Source organism: Nothoprocta perdicaria, unplaced genomic scaffold (assembly GCF_003342845.1).
Source record: "Nothoprocta perdicaria isolate Ctin4 unplaced genomic scaffold, notPer1 scaffold_1, whole genome shotgun sequence".
In the NCBI taxonomy this organism is placed as follows: domain Eukaryota; kingdom Metazoa; phylum Chordata; class Aves; order Tinamiformes; family Tinamidae; genus Nothoprocta; species Nothoprocta perdicaria.
The window spans coordinates 9,389,141-9,416,692 of NW_020454093.1; the positions used below are offsets into that span (position 1 = coordinate 9,389,141).

Genomic DNA, 27,552 nt, shown 5'->3' on the forward strand with positions numbered 1-27,552 from the left:
TTAATTTTCATTTAATACTTTTCCTTATTCATCAGTGCCGATATGTCTCTTTCAGTGCACCAGTTCTAAGTAAAGTTTTTATACCCTCCAGCGCACCAGACGGCGGGCATCGCTGGTGATCCGCTTCTCCAAGCAAGTTCCAAGTCAGCCCATTTGTTGCTCCTTCTACCACGGACACATCCCAGTAAAAAGCAACACCCCTCTCCCCCACAGCACACAGACCAAGCTCCCAACTTCGGAAGGATGAGCTCGATTAAAGAAAGAGCCAGAAGATGTGGGTGCCCTCTCGGTCTGACTGACGCAAGGCGTTCAGAGCAGACGCTGTGAATTATTAAACGTGTCACGCGGCTGTGGCAGCCACCACTGCGAGCGCGGTAACGTGCTCCCATACTGACAACCCTGCTGTGCGAACCCTGCATATTGACAACTGTAATTATTCGGAAGGGGTTAAATCAGTGAACAGCTGAACCCYGAGAGCCCCATCTGAGGCCGCAGCCGTGTGGCGCGGGCGCCCGCAGGGAGGGCCGTGGTGGCCGCCGCTCTGCACATGCTCCGTGCGGCGGCGGAGGAGACACCCAGGCGGCCGCACCAGAGCCCTGCCTGCCCACGGCAGCCCACGGAGCCCCCCGAGCTTCCAGGCCATCCTCCCTCAGCTTCCAGAGGCGGCACTCTACGAGGTCCATAACAAACAGAATATTCCATTCCTCCTGTGCCGGTGACCTTGCCTTGACAACAACCTGCAGCCGTAAAGCAAGTTTAATTCCCTGGCAAGAAGACTGGCGACAGCTATCGCTGAATATATTGTTTACTCTAATATATGGCATTCTTCCCTGGAAACCCTGGAGTTGGTGTTTGCCGGGTCTGATTGCAAATAATGAAATAGATAGACCACAATGGATTTCAGTTCCTCCTCGGTGTTYGATCAGCACAAAGGTAAGTCGCTTGCTACTGATTTCAAAATCCTCTGGTCTTCCTGTGCCTCCCATGCAAATTGTACTAAGATTCCTTGGCAGAATCAATGACAGGAATTATTGGAAAAGGTCAGGTCTGAGGGYGACTTAATGCTGGTTCCACTTGAGGGACTTTCATCAATTTTAGAGATGGGTATTTCAGTCTTTGGCTACAGTTACATTAAAAAATAGAAGATTTCTGCAGAACAGCAACAGCATTTGATTGCTTTTGTGCTTAGTGATGTACGTGCATATTTACTATGTTGTGTATTTGTGTTTATATGCATATATAACAATTGCAACATTAGCAAGTAGGGTCAATTGGAGTAAAAAWTTATGAAAAACTGATTTTCACAAGTCTACTAATGTGGATATGTTGAAAGGAGCAGATGCTGACAAGTGATTGTCTTTGCTTTAGTAAATTCTAGCTATACTACGTAACTACTTTCATATCTATGAGTTTAATATATCTTAAAAAGCCTCAAAGTGAAGATTTTCTACATGTTTAGGTTGCCATGGAAATACAAATATCCCTTTTTTTTTTGCCTGTTTTTAAGTTAAATGGTTGAATTTTATATCTTTAGTTGCCTATACCTGTCTTTACCTTTTATGACTTAATATTAAGAGGGTAGATGAGAAATGCAGAGAGTCCCTCCATAAAGAATGCAGAGCAATTCCCTTTATGTCCTCAGAGCTGGAAACTGACATTTTTTGATGATCCCTGTTGCAGCAGATTTCACTCTAAGTCACCTCACAACATTATTTGTGGGCAGTGGCCACAGTTGCCAGCGCACACCCGCCAAGTCCCCCAGTTGCTCAAGCCAAGAYGGATCCAAACCAAAAGTGCAGACCCTGCAGAAAGACAGGGCAGGAGAAGGGGCAAGAGAGATGCCTTTGGGTGCCTGTACCCACAAGTTGTGCCTTTGTGCTTGGCGTCCATGGTCCGCTGGCCTCATACAGAGGACGAGAGCCACCTGAAGACAGGCGATGGTTTTTGGTAGGCACCAGCTGGGCCTGAAGCTTTGGCCCATGCTCCAACACATCCATAGCACCCAGGAGCCTCTGCTCACTTGGGGTCCTGAGTTTCAAATGGCCTCCTGAAATGAAGCAGTCATTAGTTGGTCTTGAGGTTTWCTCAGTGTGGCCAGCTGGCCAAGCATCTGCTCCTTGCCCAAGCAGATAGATGTTCTCCTAAGGCATGGTCCAATTTATGTCCACAGATTGCCAGAAAATGCTGTGAGCTTTATGTTCTCTCCTTGTCTCCCTGTCACCCCCAATTAGCACCCTCCATGTAAAGCAGCAGACTTACATCTACCTTTCCTACTGGTGCAACAACAGTCCCCAAGGCCTGAAGCACGTCGTGAGAGTGCAGGTGAGCACCAGCCCAGTATAAAACAGGGACAAGGGACAGAAATACCACCAGCAAGGATAAAGGAGGAAGGGAAGTGTAAAAGTGGAAGGGAAATGTGTACTGCAGAAATGGAGACAAGTTGTCCAGGTCAGGTATGAAGGAAGGAAGGAAGATTTTCTCTGAAAAAAAAATGAAGCCTGTGACTGAGCTTCTGCATCTCCCAAAACTCAAACCAAACCCAGCAGCCACTAAGAAGATGCCACCCAGCTGTGCTCAAACTGCAGAGGGAGAGGAGACACCCTGCACACTCACTGCAGCTCCCAACTAGGGGGCTYATGGAAGTAGAGCAGGAAATGAGGCTGGAAAATGGCCACAACTGGGGAAGGAGCAGTGAAGASAATCCTCCTGACAGAAAAGGGAGCAGACAGCAATGCAGAGCACTGATCCAAACCACATTACCTGGACAGAAGTGAGCGAGCTGCTAGACAGCATCTGTCATGAACTTCCCCTTGCTTTTACTSTGCATCCCTCCTCCAGCCAGGCTACTCTGTGTCCCTATTTCCATGTAGCATCTTCTCCCAGCCCGAGCCCCAGGCACAGCACTTCCCAGCAGGAGTTCCTTCAGGATAAATTCACCATTCCCCACCTCCACCCGCACAGCAAGAAYTGCTGGGTCATTAGATGATCCGTGCTTTACTGGCAGTTTTCCCTGCAGCCGCGTGGGAGGCGGAAAGGCAGCAGAGCCGGCAACACACAGTGCGGGGACGCTGAACCCGTTAGTCATCAGGCAAAGAAAGCACTGCACAAAATTTACAGTGCATGGTGGCTTTGCTCTAAATACGTATTAATGCCTTGGCACTTTACTGCTTAAAGCAAGGAGAGTRGGAATATTTTCCACTGGTCCAGTTCATACAAATGGAAAAATGTTGGCACATTTTCAGACACACCCCATCAGTATTTGCTGGTCCAATAAAATATTTCTTTTCTTCCTTCTATTCCTTAGTGGGAATAGAGGAAGCAAGAGGTGGGAACTTCCGACTACTGGTTACAAAAAGAGCATGACCAGCTTGAAAACTGTATGTCTCTTTTTGACTTTTGCAATTATATTGCTCTTTAATATATTAGTTATAAACAGTACGAGCTGCTGTGATGTGGGATTTCTAGAAGCTCCAGAAGGACTTAGGATGTTTACTGTTTAAACAGAGAAGCTAGACAAAGGCCTGGATCCATACATTCCTGTCCGAGCACATGCAGGAATTATCATTTTGTTAAGTCCATAACAAGCCCWTAATGTTTGGGAGCTAGTTATGATTTCCAAAAACTACACTCCTCTTCCTCTGGCTGTCCACGGACACTAAGGGGCTCTTGCTGCCAGGCCAGGGAGATGCCTATGATTTGTGAAGCAGGTGGTCCTGCTGATAAGCTATAGGAAATCATATAAAGTTTCACCTGAAGAGCTAATTTATATGAAAGGGGAGGAGTCAATTACACAAGTTTTTTTTTTTTTTTTASATTGAACATACATTACTATGGGATCCATGTTTCTGTTCTCAAAATTCACATCTAAATCTCTCCTTGACAAGACCATGCCAACTAAACTGCAGCACTGTCCATCTTAACACAATGTAGGGGAAAATAAGCACTTACATAYATATACTATGCACTTGATAAGGCAAGAGATCAGCCAGCATTGCAAGTGGTGCAAACCAAAATACAGTCTTCATCTGAGAGTCACAGAAGCGTGAAATGAATAACTGTCTGAATCCTGTGATCATTCTTTATGATGATTATTTTACCTACCTCTTTTCAAACCAAAAGATTATTATTCTATATGACAGAAATTATGCATTTTGGAAACACTGCTCCTTATTTCAGGKAGAATGGCTTTTAACTTTCTTTTTAAGTACTTAACTACAAAAGAAAATGTCACAGACATGTATGTCCTTTGGTCTTTGCTTATCATGACTCTTCCAGATCTTTCTATGCCATTGTTGTAGCAGCCTGCAGTTTTTCCCTTCCCTTGCTCCATTCACAGGCTGTTATTATAATTTCTGCCTTCCTGAAGCTGACTGACAGCTTCCTTTTATGAGAGGCAAGTAATTAAAAAAAAAATCTAAAAACATGCCTGAAACAGAGAGAGTGCTCACTGATATTCGCAGAACAGCAGGACAGTAAGTTAGGTAGCAGAGAGCCAGGCATTTGGCTCCCTGTTGCATGAAGCATCAGATCATGCAGCTGTGCTCCTCCTCCTCCTCCTCCTCCTTCACCCAGAGCCACCCATCCACACTGCTCAGGTTAAAGTGACCGGGCCCTTGAGCTCAGCCAACAGAAATGGAATTAGTGGTAGGTCTCATTAGTAGTAGGTAGCATCCTCACCCCTCAACCCTCCCGGTCCAGCGTCCCCCAGCTGCATCAGCTCAGCCACCTGCCTCTCCTCACACTATGGGCTAAGGGTTCMCGTGAGCAGGCTAGGATTTGGGAGGCACAGAGCTTGGACGTGGTGTTCTGCCACTGAGCCTTAAGAGGAAGAGAGATGATGTTCTGGGTGAGCGGGCACAGGAAAACCCATTCACTCAATCAAAGTTTTGCTTCCTCWCCTCGTACTGGAAGGAGAAATGCAGATCCAGCCCAGCACAGGCATAGAGGAGGAGGTGTTTAGGTTTTAGTTCATATAAAAAAGAGCAGAGGAAACCAGTGGACCACGGGTGGGTGTGTATCTGTGCTCTGACCTCCCTGCCTTCTTGCCCTCTGGGTAAGCAATTGCTCTGCTCCCTAGATTGAGAGTTTCCTTTTCTGGCCAGATGGCTCTCCTTCTGACTCATGTCAGAAAAAAATGATAGTACTTACAATCCCAAACAGCAAAAAGGATAAAATCTGCATGTGTAAAGCATAATACGAGGTGAGGGTCCCTTTGGTACCCTATATATCCCAGCGCATCCAATGATTTCTTTCCCTTCCCAGCAATGCCTTCACCGTTCCATTCCCACTTAATGACCACCACAGATAGGTGTGAGAGCTGCTGTCCCAGCTCGTGACTGCTGCCTCTTGGGCACCTGCACAGCGTGACTCACTCACTGAGAAGGAGCAATGCAAGTTTGAAATCTCTGCCTTGTCCCTTGGTCTTCCACCAGCCCCTAGTGCCTCCCTCTTCAAGTAAGGAATTAGTTCGGGCATGGACTTGCTTTGAAACCCTCTTGTCTGAGTTTACCTGTTGTGAGAGCAGCTTGTTGTGATACAGAAATCTGAACAATGGGCCCTGTGGTAAATCCTCCTCCTTCTGCATGCACTAGTCACTGGTGATGACCCTCACAAGGTAATGGCTCTTAGTCTCCCCCGATTCAAGCAGCCTGAACAGCACRCGCGTCAAAGCGCCTGTGCCAAATGACCAGTTCTCTGAGCTATTTACACTCTGCTATTGCAGATGGCAAGTTAACGTTTTTCGCTTACAAATTTTATCAAATGTGTAATTTAAAAGACAACTTAGAACAAAAGACATAATTCATTCAGTTGAGTAGTGAATAGAAATCTGYGCGTTGGTGAAGACTGACTGAATATGAGCTTCGTAATGTTCCAAGCCTGTAATCACAGCCCCAGGTTTGACAGACTGTCCTTTCCCAGGGAGAAGGCTGATTCTGTCTCCATGGTAGCCAAGTTCTAAAGCAGAGAATGATGATTGAGTCCCGAGGAGAGAAGGTCACATGTGTGGAATTACGCTGGATTGTAAATTGTCGTGTGGAACTAATGGGAATTCTGCTATGGCACCGTGTGATCACAAATAGGAATGGTAGAGCACATACTTAAAGAATCTCTTCAAAGAACTTTTATCATCCAAAACTCCCGAGGACAATTCTAAATATAAATATAATTTACAACAATGCATTAATGATAATATTATTATATGGTTAGAGAAAAGATTTTTTATTAAGTCTTTTCAAACTCTCTTTAAAACATTCTTTTTCTTTCTGCACAGCTTACATATTTACCCCCAAATGACATAAAGAAAAGTCACCAGTCGCTCCATTTGTCTTTACTTTGATTAACTCTAGTGTGAGTTAGGCATCACTTTTAACTTTCCCCTTTAGCAAGGTAGTGAAGTGGCTGGACCAATCTTATACTCTCTAATTTTGATCCCCAGCTACACTAATGAGCTTTAAAATTGCTAGGCTTACTATAGCTATATTTCTTTTTGAGCTAAAGGTGCTCAGAAGCACCTGTTTTTTAAATTAAAAATGATCCTGCAGCTGACCGACACTGCGCCGAGAACGTTTTACCAGGATGTCAGATTTTTGTTCCTACACACACAAAAAATCCTCTTTTGACTCATGGGGCTAATACTCCCTTTGAAGCCAAAGGAGGTGTAGATGTGCATAAGCAATCTGGAAGGAAGTTGCAGGTGAGGGGATAAACTGAACACGGAAAATGGACCTCGCTCATTTCTGTACTTACAAAAATCTGGACAGCATTGAAGAAYGGCTTCAAAAGGCACATTCAAGCTGATTTTTCTTCTACTGTAAGGCCCTCATATGCTAATTACCTGTGTTTCATATTCACTAGGCAGAAAGTCATAAGAATAATGCAACTTCAATCACTGTGCATTAGAAGATAAGGATAACAAAGGAAGCACCATGCCCCACATAGGTTATATCTCTATGACTCAGAGTAGAAAAATGATTGAAAAGTAGTTTCAGAATCCCAACCATGAAAGTATAACTGATGCTTGACAATTAGTCATTTTGACCTCCAAGAAATCTTTCTAAATTATAAAATGCCATATAAAAGCAAGTGGTAGACATACAGGAGTATTCAGTAATGAAAAAGCTTTATAAGCAACAACTCATAGAAATCATCATTGCTGAGTGCCCAGTAGAGCTCCTAAAACACTCAGAAAAATCTTTCCACCATGAATTCRTCACGTTCAGTTAAGGGCATATTTAGTTTTCAGTTCCTCTGGAACTGGTTCACTGTGTGCTTTAGATGAAGCTATGGGGCTTTCCAGGCCTCTTTTCTTTGCCTGCCTCACAGTGGGGTTAAGTGCCAACAAAGGTGGATGCCTTAGTCCTCTTTGTCAGTCTAGCTCCTAACAGCCATGTGTTTGTGAATACTGGATTTTAATATAGAAGCATAACATTAAACATAATCCTAGAGATGCCCATATCTAACTCAGCATCTAAATCACTATCTAATTCAGCAGCCAGACTATGTAGGCCTTGAACATCAGACTATAATGCTGGCATTTTGGAAACAAAAACAAAACATCTCCCAAACTGAGCAAAACTGAACACATTTTTGTGTTTTAACCTCATTACTAAATATTTAATGGCCCAAATAAATGCTGTAGTTGGTGTAAAATAATTAATAAAAAGTTCACAGTGATGAACTTCCCGCGAGGTTTTATAGTATTAATTTTACTCTATCCATACAGTAATTATACTTTCATATAAAATCACAGAAGATAAATGCTTTAGGCCATTTTTTCCCTTTCATTCTGCACTCACATTAAATAGTGCAATACATTGCAACACAGCGAAATAATACTGTGCTTTTGGGTAGTGCCTCCTAACAGATGATCTCATGGTGGTTTTGCAGATTTCCACATCTCTCACCATCATGGAGCTTACTCGATTGCCTTCTGTAGATCACTTTGTACCAACTGAGGATATAAAATGACCTCAAAGATGAGAGAATTTCCTTGCCCCAGAGAATTAGGCACTAATAGAAGACTGGTCGTGGTAGTTTCAGCTGTTCCTTGCCCAGGCATSCCCTCTCTATCCACAAGGAAGCTCCCTAGAAAGTGCATTGATGCGCATTTCAGTTGATCAGACATCCCAACTGGACTCAGGTTATCTCTGCTTTAGATAAGCCTTCTTCCCCATCCTGTAAGTGCCAAAGACAACAAACCCTTCCTAGGTCCCAACCAGCAGTTCACTCTTCCTTTTTTCAGTTATTATTAGCACTCAGAACTGCCAGAAATTCATTTTTTTTCTGAAAAGAGAATTCCTCTGGTTGCCTCAGAGAGAGGAAGGAAGTTAAAAAACTCAGTCTTTTGACTGATACAAGGACAAAACAGAAACTGAAAATATTTCTGTCTTTATGCTGTTTTATCTCATAAAAGCATAGCCATTAATATTACAAGATAGTTCCGTTGTTTGTTGTTTCTCAGTTCACATTCAGCTAATGTTATTATGATTTCTTATAAGGGATTGAACCTTTCAAGGGATTTTCTTATGTCACTCCCATTGTCTATGTCTGAGAGTTTGGGGAAGCATTTAGTGGCCACAAAAGGAATTCAGATGACTAATGAAGAGCACAATGGTGTTTGGATACACTTTGTTCCACCTCGGACTACGCAGTCACAGAAAGCCAGTGAAATACATACCATTACTTGCACTGTTCGGGGCTTGTCCCCGGCCCCTGCCCACTCACACACATGCTCGTCCCTGCAGGTGATGCGGCAGAAGAGCTGGACCTGACCGTGGTTTACCAAGCAGCAGCTCAGGGCGACGTGAACACCCTGACCGCGGTGATTCGGGAAGACCCTTCCATCCTGGAGTGCTGCGACAGCGAGGGTTAGTGAGTCCTGCTGCTGCGGGCCGCAACCGAGCTGTGATCGTCTTCCTTTTGTTTTATCTTGAGTTTCATGGTCAGCAAATCATATACAAGAGCAGAAGGTGGGAAAATTGAGGTGTTCTTTGGGATAGCTGCTGGAAATACACACTTTGGATATTTCTTTGCCCGTGTAAATGTACGATCTTTTATTCAGGTACAAGATGAACTGATATAATTGGATGGTACTTTACCATGAATCTATCTTCTTTAAGTGGCTTTTGCTGTCATTTCAGAGAAAGAGGAAGAATCTTTTTTAGCAGAGCCAAAGGCTGTACATTCTGGGCATCTCTGGAGCAGAGATCTCCATCCTTTGCACTGAAAATGTGTGTGCAGAGACACAAACAGATTTGAAAGAATTTGTCACGGAATTGTTGGGCAAAGGGATAAGTGCACATCTACACTGAACTAAATGATCTCTTTTATCCTTGAGACTGCATTCCTTTTCCATTTGTACTCAGGCTTCTATATCATGCTATCACAAAGTGCTATCAATTTGCAGGGTTTTATATGCATCTATTTCCCAAGTAATTAGAAACACAAATCTCTGTAAGTTTCACTCGAGAAATGTTCAAGAGTATTTTTACTGCAGTTTCTTTYTATAGGATTCATAGGAGCAGTGCATATTCTAATCTTCACCAGCTTTTACCAGGTTATAAATTTTTCTTGCTCTTAATTCAGACATGTTAACTGTTCTGTCCACAATGTATTGTCAGTGGAGAAAGCGAGCACCCAGTCAAGCTGACATCTCAGTCTTCCAGATCTTTAATGGGAGAGGGATTGGATATAAGAAGAAAAATAAAGAATTACGAAATAATAAGAATTAAAAGACAGCATAATACTTCATGATGAAATTTGAGTACTAAGTTTTCACAGCTTATCCAGCTTTCACAGTTTATCCAGCAAATGGTTTGTAGAATACAAGGTTCTGAAGGTGGAGGAAGAGAAAATGCTCTAGAGCAAAGGCAAGTCTTTAAAAGAGTTTGTTGCCTGCCTAAAACAGCATCTCAGACATACCCTCCTTTGCATGGCACAGGGCTTCGTTTCACACATCTTTTGAATGCACCCTGAAGCTGGGCTTTGAGCAATGCAGCCAAGCACTAGGCTACTATTCACTTTGAGGAATATCAGCCTGCAAAATGGTATACAAAGCCTACAGTTCATGTTGGGCACTTTGTCAACAGAAAAATAATTTTCCCTCCAAAAACAGAGTTAATGAGATGAGACTTTTGTAATGAAGTCATGTATTTTTAATAAAAAAACCATTGGTCATCTAGTTGGCACAGAAGTTACTTCCTGCCTACAAAAAAAAATGAGTACGGCTATTGGACATTTGTCAGAGAAATGATGTGTTAATTTACTGCTGCAAAATGTAGCAAATGAGAAAATATCTTTATCTTGTGCCTTTGACACAACCAAGATTGTAAGAGAATGTCTGACTCTCTTCCCCAGGTTGCACCCCTTTGATGCATGCTGTGTCAGGACGCCAGGTTGATACAGTGAAGCTCCTACTGAAGATGGGAGCAAATATTAACACTCAAGATGCTTGTGGACGAACCAGTTTATCTCTGGCAACTTATCTGGTACAAAGACTTGGGCAAGGAGGGTGAAAAGATATAAGTTCATCCTACAGCAGGAAAAAAAAGAAGTACAAAGCATAGTTCTAGACAATAGCGAAATTTTAACCTCTGCTGTAACCTAAGGCAGGGAGCAACTATTGTAAAAAAGATGATCAGGACTCTCTGCAGAGTGTCCTTTCTCCTAGAGGTTGTACAAATCAGTGCATGTATGGGGCTCTTACTAGACCAGGGGCCTSTATGTGGATTCAGGGAAGCCACTGGTTTCCTGTGCACTCAAAAAGGACTTGAAGTCCTCTCCTATCTTCTAGTATGGAAATGATTTTTCCCCTCCCACTTTTAGCATCAGATTTCAGTGCTCCAAGGAGGCCATTCCTATTTCAGCTTCTGGAGGATTAGCAGGCATGTCTTCTTCTACGCCCCATAGCCAGGACATAGCTTTGCCTTTCTCTGCAGCACTGGACTTGGCCGGTGGGGTCAAGACCTTAAGTTCAAGTTGACGGAGGCACCAAATACTCAGATGAGAAGTGATCCAGTCCCCTGAGCAATCCAAATCAGGGCAAGAAATCCCACTGCAGACTTCAGGAAGGGAGACGTGGTGCTCCCCATCTGACGCACTCCGAGGGGGTCCTCTTCTCCTCCATCTTCTAGTCCTCAGTGGGAGGCACTCAGGACCCACGGACAGGATGGGAGCAGGTCAGCAGCGAAGAAGGGCTGGCCATGACCTTCCTTTGTTAGCCGGAAAGAAKGGAGGAAGGAACGTTTACCCATGCTGCATGATATGAGTTACTGCTGGGTAATTGCCAGCTCACTGAATAAATAAATGGATAAAGTGGTGCCTAATTAAATCACATCCCTTACATCTAGCTTCTTCCTGCATATTCAGGACAAAAACAATGCTTCGGCTCAGCTATGGGACATTCAGCCAGAAAATAAGTGTAGAATGTAACAAAAGATGCAGTCTCCTCCAATACAGAGCACATGTCCCACTTGCTTGAGAACAAACATTTCCTTTGCCAGATATTTTCAAAAAATCCCACAATCAGTGTCATGCTACATTTCTCCTTCCTCTTCTCCCAGAGGGGAAAAAATATTCTCTGGAAAAGAAAAAGAAATGACTGGAAAAGATTTAAGCCACCCAGGCTTTAAAGTTTCCATTTCTGTTTTTATGATGGATGGAATCTGAGGTCTAGAGAGCATTTGGCTGTGATGCCTGCCCAGAGAACTGAATTCAACTGGATTCCAGAGTCCCATTGCGTGCAGAATTCAATCGCCTTAGGATTTGCCGGGAGCACCAACAGGCAGGTTCCAGCTCCCTCATTCCCCCCTGTTTCCTTGTAAAGGCTGGGGCTGCCAATCTCCCTTGGGTTGTTCAGGAGCTCCCTGTTTTTAGAGAGGGCTGGCAGAACTGGGAGCAAAAACCTTAAAAACAGGCTTGGCTTCCTTGCTATGAGGCAAATGCTGGAAGATCTACCCAAGTACAATCAGATTGTTTACTTGCTTTTTTGTTTGGGTGATCAATAGGAGGTTTTATTCCAAGAACCATCCCATCTATTTTGATACTGTTTTTAGTCTAACTTTTTCACTAATTCAGACTTCTGCAACAGAGTTTAAAAGACCTCATTCTGAGGCTTTTCAGAATTGATTTGCCATCTGTGCTAAATTCCCTTAAAAGAAATGAGATTAAGTGCTCATATTCTTGGTTTAGCCTGGCATAATGAAATCCACATGCAGGCTATGTGGCATATGTGGGGCATTTCCCAGTGATACAAGAATTAACAGCTTTTAAATCTTTTTTTTCTCTCCTTACCACAGCTTCAGAAAAGCCTGAATGTAAATTAAATGTAAATAACCATTTTATCACAAAAATGAGTGGGTGAGCCAGTCTGAGCCTCACACTCCACATGAGAACCACTCTTGGTGCCGAGAGACCTATTTTGGGGAAACAAAAGGCCCGTTCCTCAGGCAGTCGAAACGGTTCTAGTCCCACATGGAAGTCAGAGCCACCAGGCGTGGATCTGGCCTGATGTGCTCTGCCTTCCTCTTTGACACGTCATTTCTTTCCTAGGGCTGGCTAGAAGGCTGCGTCAGCCTGCTCAGAAATGGTGCTAAACAGAACATACCGGACAAGAATGGAAGATTGCCACTCCATGCAGCTACTGCAGAGCCTGATGTGAGGTACGTCCCGGCTCCAGCACTGTTTTATGGTTGAATATCAGAAGATGGCCAATGAAAGAAGCTACCTGGCACCAAAGAAAACACAGGCCAGGAAAGTGGGACAGCTATCCTTGCAAGTTGTTCTTCTGCTTAACAGTTATCACAAAGGGAGTAGTGAGGAGGAGAAGCTTTGTACAGTACTTCTGTAGCAGAGATATATGGCCACGAAAGGCAGAGAGTCTGATTTGGGACCTCAACAGTAGGAGAAACAAACAAACAAACAAAACCAAAACCAAACACCGTTACAGKAAAAGTTGAAACTCTGCATTTCCCTTGACCGAGTACTCTTTTGGCAGCTCTCCACAAGAAATACTACAGAAAGCTCTTCCTCTGGTCATCTTCTCTCAGGATGGTGAGAAAAATTTTCTCACAAGACCAAGTCTTTGAGAGCCCCCACTGTAAAGGGGAAGCTGAGGTTTAGTGAGGTTTAGCATTTTGAGCTACTGTTAATGAAAGCTGACTAGCAAACATTTTGTTTCTTCCTATATRCTTCGTTCTCATCTCAGGAAGATGCTCTTTTTCTTATTCCAGCCTGTGATAATAGGAAAGCTGACAACATTTTAAGTCGTGATTTATACATCTGAATTTATACATCACTGAATTTATACATCACTGAATTTATACATCACTCAAACCTCTCCTAAGTAAATCATGTCTAGGGAGATAAGGAGACATTAGAGAGAGGTAAAATATTCAGTGAGTGCAAACGTTCATCTGACCTAATCATTGAGGCCATGGTTTTGCTGTTGCCACCAGTCCAGAGCTCCCTCTTCAATTTTAATTTTCCACCTTCATTGCTGCTTTTCATGTATCACTTAGAAGGAATAGCTGGTGGTTTCTCCACAGGTATCAGTGCATTATCATTAAACAAAGCCTCTGCAGAAAGAAGACAATGTCTGTACAATGCTAGGCATGTTGATATTTAAAAGGAACTGTAATTTACTTTAAGAGCAGCATGCAGAGTTCCTTGAATGTTCTTGTTATGTTCCACATGGTCACCTTTGCTCTGGCCAGTCTACCAGCTGCTCAGCCCCTTTGCTCATGTCAAAAGGGCATGTGTGGTGACCGGCTATGAAATGCTTTTTCAGCCAGCCTTCAAGGCTGGTGGCCCATTTCTGCAAGTCTGTGTGCTGGAGGCAGCACATAGGTCGCATGGAAGGACAGAGACAGAAGTCACCCACGTTATGGCCATTTATCACTTGATTTCATAATTGCTGTTACGTGCTGCAGTGCATGTTCCACAGAGCCTAGGAGGTAGAAAGGAAAGCCATAGACTCCCTGACATCTGTCTACAAAATGTATACCTAAAAGTAGTAGGGACCAGGGGACTGTCAGGTGGGCTGGCTGAATATCCAGATATTTGAGTGGTAGCAATGCTATAGCTGTAACGGTCTGAAGATAGGAGTGAGCTAAGGTTTGTAGATAAAGGATTTAAAAGAATGAGTCTTTCAAATACCTTTCTTTCATTGATGATACCTGGAGTTAAACTGCAGAGCCATGTAAAGGACTATAACACCTGGTGATACATGGGTTTTTCAAGCATACTACAGTTAATTTGCCCTTTTTCTGCTCATCATTCTGTTTTTATCCAGACTTGTTTCAGACACTGAATTTCTGAATTTCTGTTTTAATTTACTGTGCCAACTGGCCATAAAATATCTCCTTTCTTTTACAATTTTTACATACTAATTACCACAATCCTAAACTGTCCTCCTTTTTACTCTATTATGATGTGTCTTTCAGAAGAGAAGGTTTCACACCTCTTTTCTACAAGTGATGGCACCCACAAACAAATGGAGTTGGAGTCCTAATAAAACACTGACATATTCCCAGTCTTCATCTTTTAGGGAACTTGGGTTAGAAAAAAGAATTCAATTTGGACTTCTGCCACCTGAACRTGGTATTAGAAAAAAAGATCAGCTTTTCACCTGCAAAATGACCCAAAACATCCCTAAGCAATTTAAAAAGTCTTCCTTCTAAAAAACTTACGCTATCTAGTTGTTTATTACTGAAAAAAACAAACACAAATAGATTTCTCCTACAGCTTCTCAATTTGGTCTGATGAACACCTTTGAGCACAGCTCAGTCCAGAAACACCTTTGAGCACAGCTCAGTCCAGAAACTGTACTGAAAGCATCTGAAGATTGTCCTGCTGAAAAGCAGTAAAAGGTTTGCATTCAGCCTCTGAGTGGGAATAAAAGCATGATTGCAAGCATTTAGCTATGTACAATTTACAGACTCGAGGAGCAATTGTACTTGTTGCTCTCTAATGAAACAAAAAGTCTTCAGAATTCAAGAAAAAGCATTTTTCCCAACAGTGAAGTACTGCCTCTGTGTTTTGTATTTGTTACTTGCAGTACTTTATCRATTAATCTCCTTGCAAAACCATGTGCTGCTTCAAAATCCATGCTTTGAAGGTTCCTAACAAACTTACACCACCAGATGAGCCACAGCCCCTTGTGCATTATGATCCTGCTCCTCCATAGGGATGCACTAAGGACTGATGTTTCCTTTTTTTAGACTCGTTTTTAGACATTAAAAACGTGGTTTTGCCACAGGCTGTGGCAGGATGGTCCTTGTCGTTTCTATAGTCCGCCCACCTGCATGGTCCAAATACTTCACATTCTTCGGTAAGACACCACCACTTTCTCCAAACCTAGTGTGACTTCAGCACATTTTCACAGGACGACATAAGGAAAAGGAAAGCACTGAAAATCCATTACAAATATCTACTGATGGTTAAAAATATAATTCCACTTGAATAGTGTGTTGTGTGTCATCATTCTTTGTAACTGTTCCCTCCACCAGAGGGGAGTGTTTGTAATCAGATTTTGTACAAAAATGTGAACCAAAGTGTTGCTATATTTTGTGCCATAGCAATGGCCTTATTCCAGTAGACACATAGTAAGGCTTTGTAAAATCATGCATGTATGTATGTATGTACGTAGGTAGCCACAAACACACACAAGCGCATATGCAACGCTACATTACTTTCAGTGAAAAAGTTTGAAAACTCAGTTTAGAAACAGGTCGTTACMATCTCTTTTTGTTTAAAACTTCATAATTTGGCACTACAATAGATTTCTAAGTTACAGAGAACTGCACGTGCATACAGTATTACACAGCCTGACTCCCCTCTGGCAATCAGCCTAAGAATTCTTCCCTATGTGTCTGCTTTTGATTCTCAGTGGGTTTTCTTACAGAAACCCATAATTTTTGCTTTTTGCTTTTCTAGTATTACCAAACCRAAGACTCCGGCCTGTGCCCATAACTAATACTGATTTTGCCTTAAATTGCATGTTTTGTTTCTCGAAAGATGTCGGTTTTTCAGATTTAGTCAGGAGTGCACACACTGATTATGTCATTGCTCCTGCAGGCTCCTGAATGTGCTTCTGCAGCAGTCAAATCTTAGCGAAATTAATCATCAGGACAACGAGGTGAGTGAGGCTGCCCTGCAGGTCCCAGTCCTGCTACCTCAAGCCATATTGCTCATTCTGTGCAGAACCAAACTGCAGAACCACCAATTTGATGGTGAGACTATGCCCAAACCTAAGATTTCCCTAATGCCCTTACTGAACTTTGCAAAACCTTGTTTCATTTTTCATACTATGTGTGATGCACCTATAGACTCATAACCTTCTGTATATACTGCCAACCAGGAGGTACCTTGAAAAATTCTCTGAACTCACTTGCTGGGACACAAATTGCTTTCTTCTGGAGCCAGATCCTGGGCTGACTCTTTACCTTGTCCAAATCCCCACTATGAAAGAATTAGCAGTTCTCAGGGAGAATATGAGAAACTTGGCATGGCATGGAACAGCTATGGAGCTACAAAAATGATGCCAGGTTACTCTGATCCTGAAAGAATTGTGCCCTGCATACTTATATATTCATACASTGCGCAGGAGAGTCTCAGTTTTCCCAGTGTGACTATTTCTCCAAATAAAGAAGCCAAGGCACAAGAGAAACTCTGGCTGCTTTTTCACGTTTCATTCTAGCGCTTGCTCAAGGACACTTCTCCACTCCAGACTGCCAGAGCTGGAGAGCCCACCACAGGGCTGCCAACTTTATCTCTCCCCATCTACCTCTCCCTTATCTACTGGATATTTTGCATATCCTGCTTACAGTAGACTAAACCAGACACAGAGTTTGTCTTCGCATAGAGCTATGTGACTAATAAATTATATCAAACCCTGGTTGGCACTTTCCATCTGTGATGTTTTGCTGCATGCATCAATACATGAAATGTAGACCTTTTAGTCTAGCTCACTGTCTTCTAGCACTAAGAAGATGTTTATTTGTTCAAGTAGCATTCCTAAACCCTGAATGTTTACGTTTTCTGAAAAACGTGGGTCGTCAGCTAATTTCAGTAAACAAAGCCATTCTCTTGGTGTAAGGAAAACACTTGAGAAAAACACCCCAATGAATGCATGAACACGTAAGCACTAAGAAATACATCTGGAGGTTTCATAGTTTCCACAACTGTGCCTTTCTGTGGGTTTACTTATGAACCCTGGGAGATGACAATGTGAACATACATTTCCTGAAAAAGCCCAGAACCTGGGCAAAATCAGTGTAAACTTCCCAAACGCAAATGAATGTTTTGCCTGCTACTTCAGCTCCTTTTCTGGATTTCACTCTTCTACGGTCATTGCCCATCATCCATCAGCCCTTACTCTTTTTTTCTCCTGCTTTGTCTCTTCTTTCTTCTTTTTTTTCACATTCAGTTGTGCGCCTTTCTTTCAAATCATGTTTTGCTGGAGCTTCAAGCCCTTCTCCAAGCTCTTTGATGGTTCTCCTGCGTTAGCTCGCGAGCAGTCGGCTGTCAGCAGACGCCCCGTAGRGCTGCTGCCGCTGTGCACACCTCGGAGCAGCCGCACACGTGAGCTGCCACCATGGGACCTTCATGCCCTTTGCTCGGCTCAGTGCTCCGAAAGGACACGTGGAATGTACAGTAATCAGAAAAGAAATAGAGAACAAAACAGGAAGCGGCCTGATGCTCTCTCTGAATCCTTGGTACAGCCGCCTCGTGAAGAGCGGGGGCAAAAACCATCTGAAAAAGGATATACAGGAAAAGGAACTGCAAAGATGGTCAYCGTTATAGAATGGCTTTTCAGGGGCAAACTAACTAGAATAAACTAACTAGAATAGGACTTAAAGAGAGGCAAGCATGTCAGAGTGATAATAAAAGTGTGTAGTTTCATAAAGGTCATACCGAAGGTGAAAAGGGAATGACTATTCACTGGTTTTTACACCTAAACTGTCAGGGTCACCCTCAGAAATTACCAGGCGCCACTTTTAAACAAAAAGAAGGAAGTACTTTTGCATATAATGCATACTCACACCGTGCAAGCTGAGGCCCTAATGATCACGATGATTGGAAAGTCTTTAGCCTACTGATTACCAAACGTTGGGTGGCTACATGTCACCAGGCCTTATATCTTGTATATCCTCCCCAGGCATTTACTGCTAACCTGTAGTATGTCTGAGTTATGTTCCCAGACTCGGCAGAACTTTGATTCCTACCAACTACAGCTCTTTCTGTATTCCTGTGTTACAAATGGCTCTGTTAGTGACCACAGTGGGAGCAGAGAGCTCATTTTTCAAGAATGCTCTTGAAAATTTTCGTTCATACCAGCAGACTTACAGAGGATGATGATAGGCTGGACTTGCACGTTGTAGCTTTCCCTCTTTCAATGATTTTTTCTGCTTTCCAGACTGGTCTTTGGAATCCTCATCCCAGCTGGAACTAAAGCCTCATCCCCACTCACAGTTCTGTGTCCCTCAACAGGACTAAGTCCCTTGTGTCAAATTTTGGTCCGCTAGCATCAGTGGCAGAGCTCCCATTAAGAGCTCCTGTGGAGACAAGATTTCACTCTCATTTTTCATTTTACAAAACCAAAAGCCCCATGATTTCCCAACCCTAACTGAGTTCTAGCTGAGTTGCTTTTTCTGCCATCATCCACATTTAAGCCATCTGGAGACTTGGAAAGTTTACAATGAATAGAGAGAAATTAATGTTAGAGGATTGAAGCTTTTACTCTGAAAATCACKGCTAAAAACTTCCAGTATTAACACACTGATAAACTATTCAAAGGAATGTTTGATAGGTGCTTTTTTTTTTAGTTCTTTTCCTGAGTTGTTGCCATTTGCTTTATGGTGTTTTATGTCAAGTTTTAGTTTATTTTCCATTCCATTTTTTTTTAATCCTTCTGGAATCCAGGAAAAAGCCTTGAAATTCATTTTCCCTGTCAGAGGTAGTAAATAACACTTGTGCAAAGTACAGTGCTACCACATCTGAACAGAATTTGCAACTTTTAAGAAATATGTTGACAGAGCAAATTTATACAGAAAAGCTTTAATATGATGGACCTAGAGTAAAATATAGTGGCTRTAACTGGGCTGATGAGGATAAAAACATAGACCCTGAATTCTCTGTTCCTTCCTGACCGAGYCAACACAGATAAGATGGAATGAAAATACAGGCCGAAAGCTTCCCATTTGCTCTGTTTTCTCTTTATACAGTAAATATCGTGTGTTTACGTTGTGAGTTTCTTGTAGACATCACTGGGCCACTTCCTTAGCTAGCTGATTAGTGCCAGCTAAAATGCTCATTATAATATTTATTTTGGATCAAAGATAAGACCTAAGATAAATACCACATGCTTTCGAGAAAACAGTTCTCTAAAATAGGCCTTTCTCACAGGATCCAAACTTAGTAACGAGGGACTATTCCCCAACCGACCAGGTATTGTGGATTACAGACATGTTAAGCATTGGTAGATATTCCTGTTAGTATCAGTTTTCTGTAATAACCCCCAAAAGCTGATGGTTTGTTTCCCCCCCATGACTCCACCACTCAGAAGTTGCTACAACTTACTCCACCTTTACAATAGAGGAGGAAGAGTCAAATGGTTTCAGAGCTGGGAAGCTGATCTCTGTGTTAGAAGAGAAGTGCAAAGCGCTGCTGTGAGGGTGACTTGCTGCTCTCCGGGTTTGTGGCTTGCAGGGAATGACCTCCCTTCACTGGGCCGCCTTCCACAACAGGCCCCAGCACGCGCAGACGCTGCTGCAGAAGGGAGCAGACCTCACCCTGGTGGACAAGGACTTCAAAACAGCCCTGCACTGGGCTGTGCAGGTGAGCGGCGGCGCTGCCGGCCCACGGCTCGCGCCTGTGGAGCTTGGAGCACCCCAAGGGCAGGTGCCTGGGTGCAGCCGTGAGGAATGGGCGTGCGGACAAGCCCTGCTTGGCCCAAGCTGGGCACCAAGCGCGCTACTAATGCACGGAGCGTGTCCCGCGGGCTCTGCGTGCCACCCTGAACCAAACTGTCGCTTATCTCTCTGGGACCATGTGTATGCTTCATGTCTTTTGTTTATTTATTGAGCTGAAAGAGTTGCAGAAACCAGCAGCTTAAATAGCATTGCTGAAGTCCTCTGAATATAGAACAATGTAAAAGCAATTTAAAGCACACTTGAATAGCTACTGTTGTGGGATAATGAGCTGAAGAGTCGAAATCCGGCCTTTGTGGAAATTCAGGAAGACAGGGAGTTAAGCATATTTCTACAGAACTGTATGTTCTTATCTCCTATGCAAAAAAAAAAAGCAATGCCAAGCTGATAAAAAAATCACTTGGCAAACAATTAGAGAACACCAACACACAGGTACACAGGTATATGTAATATTAAACACCAGATTATGCAACTGGTAAAGAATGTACTAGTCAGTGGTGTGATATAAAGTGTAATTTAAGAAGGTAGGCATAAGCTTTCCTGCAGAAGACATTCCGGGCAAAAGGAGAACAGTTATGTACGTATGTTTTTACTTGTGCACTTGCAAAAGCACATTTCAGTAAGTACCAATATACAAAACAGCTGCACGTCAGATAAGCAGAAATGGAACTGCCATGAAAATCCAGTACCATTTTCGTACAGCGACTAAGTATTTGCATATTCACCTTTTGGCCCAGGTCCACTCATCTTAAAATACATGTCAACAGAGAAATAAAAAAGCTCTGAACTGCCAAATACTATATTTATATATGAGTAGGACATCTAGAGAGAAAAAAGTTTCCTTCAGCCACAGCCTYGCACAGGCTCACGTATAGTAAACTCAACTTTTATTTTTCTAAATTAGAGTTATATTTTGGTCTCTGCACCCAGTATATAAAATAACTACATATATATAATGTATATATATAATAACTGAGTTATTTCAACACTGTTTCATAGTTCCGTATTCCCAATCAGTTTGACTTTGGGCTTTATCCCTTGCAGGAGATTGAAAGGGAAATCTCTGAAACTAAGGCTCAGACAAGCTAGGCAGAGGTCTGGATTATCTCTCTGGGAACAACCAGTCTCTCCAGCCTAAAGTCATAACAACACCCTCTCCACATCAGGAGCCTCAAAGATCCCCTCATCCACTAATCTGTCTTTGAGACAAAAGTCTCTTTTGGTGAGACTTGTAGCTGTTCCTAGAAAACAACAGGAAGTACATACAGAATGACATTTTATTTTATTTTATTTTATTTTATTTTATTTTATTTTATTTTATTTGAGAGATTCTTGCTATGAACCCTTCTAAATTACCCCTTCCACCCACATATTTTTCCATATTCTACATCTAAAAAGGCTGGTTCAAATATCAGAGCATGGAATAGACCTGTTTTGAATTTCTCCTGCTTAAGCTTGGCCAAGGAGAAATCTCTTTTGCCTTTGCCCCCTTCTGCCCTACTAGGCCCAGCAGAACTAGATTCTGTGGGCAGCCAGCAGCAGCTCTGCTGGGCGGGATCCTTATTTTTATACCCACCTGTTTAATGCACTCAGTGGCCTTCCCTCACTGAGGGAATGGTATTTTCCCCAGCAGTCCAAAGGATGGAGGTCGAGCTGTGCTTGTTGAAGGGACTGTGCCAGAGAATGTCTCATAAAGTCCCCTTCGCTGCTGGAGAGGAGAGATTTTTCCTTCAAGAATTGTATTAATATCTGCAGAGCACAAGAGGCTCCCAGAGCTCAGGCAGTTAGCAGCTGCAGGGGGGGTTCTTTAGCTGAATAGAGCCTTGTGTTTAATTTAAGTTTTTAAAAATGCAATGAGGGAACATGAGGAGCAGCACAGAAACTTGTTTCAGAAGTTGCAGAAAAGAGGCATTTATGCATGTTGGGCAGAAACACCATTACTCAGCATTTGAAACCAGAATCAAATGAATGTTTCATATGAAATAATTGTTCTACACTGGCTGTTTTAAGCACAGGTTTGGATTTTGGTTTCCCATTAGACAAATGCTGAAGTTCCAGTCATGGAGCTTTTGGGTGGACTTTGCTCACACTGAGATCTGCTCTGTAGAAAAGCTTCAACCTTTCTGCAGCATGACCTGCTTGAATTCACACCCTTAGTGCAGCTTAATCCTTCAAGTGAGAAGGTCTCATGTCAAATTTTGCACCCATGAAGTRTTTTTATGAATTTGCATAGATCGAGTTACACTAGGAGTGCCCCAGGATGTATTTCTCACCTCTCATTCCAACCAGCAACACAGTTTTATACTGTTGTGCTAAAAGCTGTTACAGGAACTAAATTAAAAGCTTTTCTAAAGGTCCAAGATAACAGTACTGTTGAATTCTTGGTATAATATAGCTCATGCTATGTTATTATATATACTAGGATATTATATAGTAGTGTATAATTATAGTAGTAAGTTAGAAATAGTCTGGAAAAAAAATTGAAAACTTTTTGCATTATCTTGCCATTTGTCATGATTTTTACCAGAAGTTTCTTTGTCTTTTTAAGACTTTGGCTCCCAAAGACATATGATTATGTAAAAATATCAGCTTTCACTTGAAGAATATACAATCAAACCAAGATTTCTAGCCATCATTTTTGTAAGGTGAAAAAATAAAAGCCTCTAGGGGTAAAGAGAATGTTGAAGAATAACATTCTACCATTTGGTCCTGTACTCWTGGTTTTTTTATATAGTTTGATTCACAGTGCAAAGTTGTAAGAAATTACCAACTTGGAACATTTTCTCTGTAGCTATCGTGATATTATTTCATTCCCCTATTCCCAAGCAGAACTACCTACACATCTTAACACATATTGTAAAAGAAAGGTATCGCCAATTACTCATTTGTGTTTGTCTGACAAGGCTTGGCAGCCCTTTGTAAGTACCTGGGAGGGAGACCACACTGAAGGGCAGGATCTCTAGGAACTATCCTTTAGTTGCTGCTRGGGACCTAGAAATGCACAGCTGGCCCCACGGGGGAAGCCAGGGAAGCAGGCCCTGATGTCTCTGCATGGGTCACTCTGAGCACATTCTCAGGCTCTTCTGGCCATATCCTATTTTTGCACTTCCATATATGTCAGCTTATAAGCCAAAGCCCCCATCATGGCTTGTTTCTTGTGTAGAAGTGCACAATATTGTTTTCCCAACTGATCAGTACAATCAGATTGTCAGAAAAACTGCCTTTGCCTGAAATAAYTGACTGTTGAACAGAAGTCCTTCAGGTATGAACATGCCATTGACACTGTAAGCATTTCTGTCAATCAAATTTGCACATAAATGAATTGCAGAACTTCCACRGAGCTCAGCAGGAATTTGTCTAGCGAAAACTCATAGATAATTACAGGATAATTGCCAGACCTCTTCCCAGCACAGTCTATGCGCAGCACCGTAAATGGGTGCCAGGACATGAGCAATATGCATCTATCACACCTCTTGCCTGTCTATAAATGTCCTAATCTGCTATACGTTGTACAGAGGCAGCGGGAGATAAATGTTTCCATTTCTCACAGTGGTGAGGAATAAATCCTTCTTCTTTTGCAAAATAAAAGATGACCCCTTTTTCAAAGCACAGCAGCTGCTCATTCACAGAAATCAAGTCCTCACAGCAACATACTACTGGGAAAAGCTGCCAAGTAATTTCAGTCYTAGCCATAGTACAAAGTAAATTATATTGACTTATTATAGAAGGGCCCAGGTGAAAATAAATTCTCAAAGAGACTGGGCCGGTATTTCATGCAGTTCTTTTGTTTGAGCGAAGCCAAGGTAAGAGGGACAAGGAGATACGTTGGCTGCAGAGATCTGCCTCCATGGCTCTGTTCCTCTTTGGTAGCTTTTTCCAAACACCACAGTGGTTGAGGAGAGAATAAATCTTTTGGAAAAGCCATGTCTCCTAGTCACACCAATGGCAGGCAGTGCTCTGAGGAGCTCAGGACAAAGTACCTTGTACAACAACAACATGTTCCCTTTCCAAGAGTACCAAAAAGTCAAGCCAAACCGGGACACTGGGCATCTGTGAGAGACACTGTCTCCATGGGTGCTGAGGCTGAAGCAGAAAGGTTGGGAGAAGACAAATGAGCTCCTCTGTGAGCTGGCTGAGGCCCACCAGTGTAACTAGAGTGGCGTCAGTAGAGTTCTTGTTAATTTATACTGGTTTGCCATCACAAACACACCCCRGGAAGCGCCTGGGCTGTGTCCAGGCAACTTCTGGCAAAGCTGCACTGGCAGAACGAAAGCTGGGGATGGCGTTAAGGATCATTCCTCTGCCCAGCACGAGGCCAAGCTCGCCTTTCCTCCGAGTGCAGAGAAACCACCGGGATCAACCATTTTTTTTTCTCTGCAGCCACCACAGTCAACGAGAAGGCAGAGCATGGGGCAAAAKCAGAGATGGAGTGAACATGTTCTCATATGAGCTCAGGAGCCTTCTCTAGTCTGTTATGTCTCTGGGTTTTACTGACACATTCTCCAGGTTTAAAACAGCACACATGACTTCTGYTCAGCAGAGGGAGAGAGAATTCCTTCACGGGGATATGTCACCTACACTGAGAGGGTGAGGTGATGCTTTGACATGGTCTTAATACCTGATTCCAAACAGACCTTTCCTCACTGTTAGTGCAACATTAAGTTTGTCTTGCTCCAGATGAAATTCTGAATTCCTGCTACAATAGAGGTAATGATAAAATGCACAGGCCTAGTGCTCTGAGCATGAATACCAGGACAGTCCAACTTTGGTGAAATCAATCCCAAAAAGAAAAAAACAGCTGAAGGAAGAGTTTGGTTCTGCCAGTACTGCTGTAACTGAACGCAGGGCTTCTGCCAGCAAAGCTGTGAGTCAAGGATCACAACTTTGCAAACCTCGACCAAAAGAGCCRTATGGCGAAAGTCTGTGCAAGAGCTTTGGTACTCAGTAAATACTGAAATTCAAAAAGAAAAAGAAGGTGCCTTTGAAAGAGATGTATTTGCCAATGTAGTAACCTTAACTGGAGTTGGAAAAGGAAAACACTCCATAAGTTATTTGTTAAAATTTTGTTACAGGTTACTCTATAAATATGTGAAATTGCTCGTGTTTCTTTATCTCAGTGAAGGAGAAAAGCAGCTTTCCTTTCTTCTCCAGGGTCCCTTTTGCTAAAACAATCAAAATTTTATTAAACCATGCTATAAATCTAMTATAATGCTATAAAATCTATGCTATATGAGCCTGAAAAGAAATGTAGGTGACCAGGAAAAGTTTGCAAGGGATGAGAGAAAAGGTACAAAGGTTGGGACACTTGCTAGCTTGTAATGAACAACTGAAGTATCACCCAGGGGTGCAGATATTTGGTTTCCAGGAGGAAGGCAGAGGTACTGGTGCAATTTTATTAAATACATACTCATTTATGATGTTTCTTTATGAAAGTAAAAGTTAGAAAGTTAGACCCCAGAGTAGCGCCGTGGGAATGGTATTTGCTTGTTGCTGCAGAGAGCAGTGAGATGGTGGCCAAAATGGCAAGTCATTGAGGCTGTGAGAGCAGAAGAGCATCAAAGAGAAAGTCAAAGTTTGGGATTCACAGGTATAGAATGGAAATAGGAGGGAAGGAGGGAGAATAGGGAACACAAACAGCCCTAAAGTGAATTGACATTGATAAGGAGCAATATGAAGAGCTGTAGTGGGGAATTTCCCTGCAGCAAAGCTGACTRTAGGTATGGGAAGACTTTGAGCTGCACACTGATGAGAAGAGACAGAAAATAGAGAGGAACTAATACAATCCAACCACATAATCTCCAGAGGCATTCGCTGGGAGGAAAAATACTTTGTCAGGGTTTCCTGAAAGTAGTTAAGTGGTCCATAACTTGCCTCTCTCTCCCTCCCATTGCTGCATTACTGGTAGCCACAAGCCACGCTAGCAGACTCCCTGACATATGCACGTTCTTTCTCTTTGGCACTGCAATATCCACTTCACCAGAATGTTCTGAGGTGGGGAAAAATTAACCCTCTGAAGCCCTGGCAGGATAAAATGCCATGTTGTGGCAGGATCTTACCTAAGTGACAATGAACACAACAGAAAGAAAATTCCATCTCTATATACCAGGTGGACGTACTCAAGGGAGGAATTATGAGATCAGCTACAATAAACATGAGAATAAAATGAGCAGGTGTAGGTGAAAAAAAATGTCAGAAACTAAAAGGGCAGCCCAAACATGCAAGATTTTCCACATGGTATTCAATGTGGTGGATACTTCTTGACGGAATATTTTCTTATTTTGCAAGCACTGAGATGGGACTATCAGAAGTTGAACCTTATATTAACCAAGTAAAGCAATGGTGTTTTAGTCAAGTGAAAATGAGAGCTAATCATCCCCATGTAAGTGAATCTATTAGCCACTGCCCACAGATCAGACATTTTTTTCTCAGACAAAGCTTGTGTAAAGCACAATGAGAGTTTAACTGTCTGGCCAGTGGCTCCACGGTCAAGGTTTTAGGACACTTCTTCATGAAGCACGTTTAACTGATAAGAGTGACCTAAGAAAGAACAGCTCACTGAAAGATGTGGGATAGGACAAAAGTCCAAAGAAACCGGAGGTGAGCTTGGGGCAAAACACTCCAGAATGACACAGAAACACAAACCCAAAATATCTAATAATCTCTGAGAAAGTTGCTGAAAATAATGTGAAAGAAAAAACAGTGGTGGGAGATGAAATGTAAGGATACATATAGCAGAGGCTGCAAAAACAAGCTATTTTCCTATGGTAAGTTTACCATTGAACATGCTGTTCTAACAATAGTTTTGTGGGTTCATCATAAATTTACCACAGGAAGACTTTTGTTGACCTCAAGCTATCAATCTCAGAATAAGGCAATCTAGGCATTTCAAGAGAATTTTGTGTGCAACCTAAAGAGCCAATATGAGTGTAAAATGAGAAGACACCCCTAGGAAGAGAGAGATGGAAAGCCACACGGAGGTTAGTCAGAGATCTCTGTCGGCAGAAGCTTCAAAATATCAGAAAGTCTCCATTGATTATTTAGGAAAAGTRTATTTAACAAATAGAACAGGACAGAATCTAACAGCCATCTCTGACACAATTACTGCTCCCTCATATAGGAAACTATTGGACAGAAAGGTTTTGAATGTCAATAAGTCAGTTGTGCCGTGTAAAGAGAGGTCTCCCATTGGGAATGGATTAGAAGGGGCTAGATGATCAAAGGTCATCTGTGTCTTATGTCATACATCATATATCCACTATCAGCAACATGGAGGAGCGTTCAGATACTCCTCAGAGGTGGACATCTCATGAACACCCGACCAGGGATATACCTTGAGAATTTATTTGTTCCTTAGTGAAGTGCTGAGCTACRGAACACATGTTTACAACCGGCTGCTAAAAAAGCAGAGAGGTGCCCAGCACTTAAGGAGGGAAGATGAAATACAGAGTGATCTTGATAAGTTGTAGAATGAACTTAGTAAAGTAACTCTCAGAACAGAACAATGAAAAGTGTTACATGAAAGAAGAGAGGACTTCGTGGATTACATAGTGAGTAGGAGTTTAAATTATGGTTCTGCTGCAAAGCAAACATCAAAACACCATTGTGGGATGCATTAACAGAAGTG

General features: G+C 42.5%; 1 protein-coding gene across 1 annotated transcript in view; it reads left to right on the top strand.

Annotated features, from left to right (window-relative positions):
• Positions 1-699: 699 nt before the first annotated feature.
• The window catches only part of ANKRD55 (ankyrin repeat domain 55), a 41,757-nt gene continuing 14,904 nt past the window's right edge, over positions 700-27,552 (top strand). The window contains exons 1-6 of the mRNA XM_026038170.1: positions 700-933; positions 8,745-8,867; positions 10,357-10,487; positions 12,550-12,659; positions 16,075-16,135; positions 19,708-19,836. Of these exons, the coding sequence (XP_025893955.1) occupies positions 894-933; positions 8,745-8,867; positions 10,357-10,487; positions 12,550-12,659; positions 16,075-16,135; positions 19,708-19,836 (594 nt within the window). The 5' untranslated portion in view covers positions 700-893. The remainder of the gene's footprint in view (positions 934-8,744; positions 8,868-10,356; positions 10,488-12,549; positions 12,660-16,074; positions 16,136-19,707; positions 19,837-27,552) is intronic.